At 24.0% G+C, this 5,013-nt stretch overlaps 1 protein-coding gene across 2 annotated transcripts in view; it reads left to right on the top strand.

The window, feature by feature from the left end:
- The first annotated feature begins 4,143 nt into the window (after nt 1-4,143).
- The window catches only part of LOC126895112 (uncharacterized), a 2,819-nt gene continuing 1,949 nt past the window's right edge, over nt 4,144-5,013 (top strand). The window contains exon 1 of one of the 2 annotated variants that reach the window (XM_050666615.1): nt 4,144-4,935. In XM_050666615.1, the coding sequence (XP_050522572.1) occupies nt 4,219-4,935 (717 nt within the window). In that variant the 5' untranslated portion in view covers nt 4,144-4,218. The remainder of the gene's footprint in view (nt 4,936-5,013) is intronic. The other variant, XM_050666614.1, reaches the window with a different exon arrangement.

Below are 5,013 nucleotides of genomic sequence, written 5' to 3'. Positions count from 1 at the left end.
ATTTGACGCTTTACAAGCTCACGGAGGAGGATTAAAAAGACAACTTTTTCACAAAAAATTAACTTTTTCAACTTATATTTTAAAAGTGTTTTGGAAACAGTGACACTTTTATATATATATATATATATATATCTTAAAATAAGGCTAATGTAATATGCTTTATTATAAAAAAAAAAAAAAACAGTAGCCCAGTGGAGTCGCAGCACAGTATGGACATGCCACATCTATAAAAATGTCAAAAAATGTTAATTAATCTTTGCAATTTCTTTAGCACTAATAGCAAATAAGTCTTGAAATGTTTTTTTGGATTTTTATTTTTAGAAATAATCTTTAATTAAAATAATTAAAAAATTATTATACACATAAATAAATAGACCAGGAATGACTTTTTACAAGTATTACTTGAATTGCATTAAAAAGCTTTTTCGTAGTAAAAAAAATTGAAACTTTCTTATTTTATGTCATGAATTAAAAATGTATACAAAGAATAAAATAAAATAATATAATATTACATAAAGTGTCTGATAAATTCTTTTACTTACAAAGTCATGTTAATATCATAAATCACCTCTCATTTCTAATCTATTCAGCGTTTATGTAACTATGATTTTTTAATATGATATTATCTCCAGAGTAATTTAGTTAATGAAATAATCCAGAAATTATCTCAACACTAGAGTTTATATAAAACAAAATATATAAATAAAAATTACCTTGTATAGAAAAAAAAAGATAGCCAAAAAAATGCAAAATATGAGGGTATTTCTTATAGTATTAATACTATAACCTATTTAATAAGGTTGCTATTGGTCATAGGTTAATATTTTTTAAAGTTTTATACATATTTCTTGTGAAATAAATCTTCACAATCAATATGAAAGGTTTAATAGACCTGTCAGAATAAAAATATCACAGTATCAATTACTGTGGGGAATTTCAAGAACCGTTTATTCTACTTTCAAACAATATGCTATTATATGCTCTTTAATTTGCTTAAACAAAATTACTGCCAGTTTACATAAAAAAATCTTAAGGAATTTTAAATAGAGTGTAATGAATAAAAATCCCAACACAGTGGAGTTGCGGTACAGTGGGGACACGGCATAGTTGAGCCAAGTATAGTGATATATGACAGTGATTAAAATCATTATGATAAAAAACGGTTCGATACAAATCTATATATAGTGTTTAATTTTAAAAAATTGGTAAATTATTTCAAAAGCAACAATAACTCTTATTCCCTTAATTTTATCCCAATTATTTTTTTGATTTATAATTATAATATATAATAATAATTATAGTAATTAAATTTAGTATGAAATTGATATTCAATATTATAATATTGATATCAATATCAATATAATATTATATTGATATAATATTGATTGATAATAATATAATATTGTAATTTTTACGGAGATAAAAAGGAGTTGTATATTCCTTTACTTTTAACGTGTATAATAATTTAAAAGGATTGATGCAATACTTTTTAATAAAAAACTTTTGTTACTTATGAATAAATACACTAGGCTACAAGGAACTTTGATCAAAAACAAAAATATATTTTTCTAAATCAACATTCGCGCTGTTTTCAAATCTGCAATTAGACTTTTTCTAGCACTTCTTATTTTTTATATTATTACTAATTACATATAAAATAATAATTAAAAGAAAAAAATATTTGTTTTCAAATTATTACTGATTTTGATTTTTAACATATTAAAAATTATCAGTCCAAAATTTCATTTTTAACCTATTTTTTTGGTCCTTTAAAGTTGATGAAAAGTTTTTGTGAAAGTTTATGGTAGAAAAAAATTAAATATGTTACCGTAACTTTTAGCTCAATTGCAAGTTTTATGAGAATAAAAAAAAATTGTATTGTTAAGATTAATGTGCAGTCAGGAAACTTTATAATTACTATTTATAGTAAATTTATCAGAGTAGCTCAATATTTTATTGCATTTATATCGTAATAGATAACTTAAATAGAAATAATAGTAATCATTTCCTAGTAACTTTTGGTGATTCTACAATTGAAATATAAACTGAATTAATTTTAATGATTTACTTTAACTAAAATAACCAATAAAAAAAAAACATATAGTAAAATTAATAACTTCTCAGCTTCACATCGAAGCTAAAAAAGTGGTTAAAAAGATCTTCTGAATAGCGTACTATAAAATTTGATTATAATTGTAAAAACCCATTGATAATTATGGAGAAACTAACAATCATTTTTTTTAGAAATGATTTATATAGCAACATGTTACTAAAAAATTTGGAATACTATACTCTAGTAGTAGCACACACAAATACAGTAAAAGAATTATTAAATTACAAAATAAAATAATATAATTTTGTACTTGAAACCTATCATATCAAACTTTATTCGTCAATAAATACTTTGAAAACATTAGAAATGAATGATTTTAATTGTCTGTATGGAGAACATGGGTTAAGTAACTGTTTAATTGATAGATTAGCATTTTTTTTTTCAATTTTTGAGGGTAATATCTTCAACTAATTGTAATCATTTGACGCATCGTTGAAAAAAGTAGGTCAAGTTATAGCAGAGAAAATAAAAAATACCTTCTCAGCTTTGCATTGAAGCTATAACCTAAAATATAGTAAAATAATTTTAATATGAATATGAAATTTCTTCTCGCGAGTGGCGACTACAGTGATTGGATACTTGATCTTTATTGAAGTTATTGAATCTAAATGAGATAAAAATCAAATGAGTTGAAAATTTATTCTAACTTAAAAAGAATTAGCAAAAAAATGCAAAAAATTCCGTGTCATAGGAGGGTTGGAACCATGTACCCAAGTGCGTAAAACACAAATTTATCGACTCCGGCATCCGTACGTCGCTTTCACTAATTGAAAAATATGGCTATTTAAGCTAGTTCAACTTTCAAAGTTATTTTTCTCGATTTAAAAAAAGCAAACATATTTAAATAAGTTTAACTTTCTATGCTAATTCAATTTGATTTATATAATATTTATCCAAATCAGTGTACTCAGCTTGTCATGTATTTTAAAATAAAATAAAATACAAAACCCAGAACTTTAACACATAAATAGCATATTTATGAATACGGTAGTCATTTTTACCACGAAGACAAATCCAGAGGTCAAATTTTTTTTTTTCAAATTAAAGTATAATACAATAGCTTTAATTTAAGGTATATATAAAAGTCTCAATCTTTCCGGAACATTTTCAAAAGTTAAGTTGAAAAAGTTAATTTTTTGTAAAAAAGTTACCATTTTGAAACTCTTCCTGTGGGCTGATAAAGGGTAAAATGTTCAAAAAAATATATAAAATAATAGGTAAATACCTAAGGTATTTATAAAAAAAAAAATTATATTAATATGTTCATTTTTGAAAAAGTTACGGCAGTTTTTAGTAAAAAAAATTGAAGAAATGTCGAAAATTAACGATTTTTAAATTTGTAATTTTTTGGCGGATTTCCCCCGTTTACGGGGAACGAGGGAATTTTTTTCAATTTTTGAGGGTAATTTCTTCGACTAGATACGATTTGTGATCTTTTAACATATTTTTCATCAAAATTGGTCAAGTGAGAGCTGAGTTTGAGCGTTCACAGAAACAAAAAAAAAAAAGTAATAACACATCATAGTAAAATTAATACCTTTTCAGCTTCGCATCGAAGCTAAAAATTGTCTTCACGGTGAAAATGGCTACTGTATGCTATTTTTGTCTTAAAATTCTCGATTCTATATTTTATTTTACAAAACTTAACTAAAGTGCATAAAGAAAGTAAAACTTTTACATATAAAACTTATTTTTAATTGAAATATATTTATTGATCTACATACGTAACCTAATAATCAAATATAAATATTTGTTATATTAATTCGATGGCTTTTGTTATTATTTAGGCCATATGAGAAATTCTAATTTCAGATTTGAAATCGGCGCAAAAATGGGTTTAGAACAGTATATTTTGGTATCGGATATAAGGAATAAAAATTCCTTGTAGACCAGTAAATTTTTTTAACAGTATTTTTTTTTTTAAATTACATTTTTCTATTTACAGACATATTAATATTTGTCATAGATTCATAATAATATAGATCATATAAAAATCATTTAAAAACAGATACATAGCATACATATTTTCATTTTTTTTTTTTGAAGTAATAAAAATCATATAAATTAATTTTCTTCTATTTAAAAAAAATAAAATTATATTGATTATGAAAGAGTCTTATATTTTTTTATTACTAGCTTTAGCTGTACGATTAAATGAATCAAAATTTAATTCAAAAATAAAGGTTCATATATATAATAGTGTCGTTACAAGAAATGAATGGAAAGATTTAAAAGATGTGATATGTGTTACATATCGTAGAGATTCTTATTATCCAGTAGACATTTTGAAAACAACTAATATAAAAAAATTTAACAAGAAAAGTCGTTTGTTGATTTTATTCTTAAATTGTTCATATGCAAGAGATTTAAAAACACTATTTTTCATATTTAAAGAATTTGAAAATTACTGTACAAGTTTGATTCCCGAAGAAGGTCCCATAGAAAATGGATATGATTGCGCTGTAGTGTTATTTGCAATTTTACAAAAAATACCATCATTGATAACATTGATGAAAGAATCACTTTATGTAATGGAATATTTGCATAATTATCCAAAGGAAGGTGGAAACAAAAAACCAATTTTTGAACATTTATTTTTAAATTTAGAAAAATTGAACAACGTTTTAAAAAGCTCTCACCCTATTGAAAATAATTCATTGGCCACCAAAAATTTTTTAAAACGTATTCATTTTTTTTTTACTTTTAAATATGTTGAAATTGATTGGGATATTGATGCATATTGTCAATTTGAACCATTGGATAGGGAATTGTTGTGGCAAAAATGGAATGAAGAATACAAAAAGAAAGTTAATAACAATATAAGTAGTAATGGTATGATGCGTTTTGGCCCTCAAAGGTGCCGACAATGACGTCACCTATTGTTTTCGTAACAATGGGCT

Source organism: Daktulosphaira vitifoliae, unplaced genomic scaffold (assembly GCF_025091365.1).
Source record: "Daktulosphaira vitifoliae isolate Bord-2020 unplaced genomic scaffold, ASM2509136v1 Scaffold_1, whole genome shotgun sequence".
NCBI classification, from domain to species: domain Eukaryota; kingdom Metazoa; phylum Arthropoda; class Insecta; order Hemiptera; family Phylloxeridae; genus Daktulosphaira; species Daktulosphaira vitifoliae.
The sequence above is the reverse complement of the archived record's forward strand: the minus strand, read 5'-3'. Positions and strand labels throughout refer to the sequence as shown.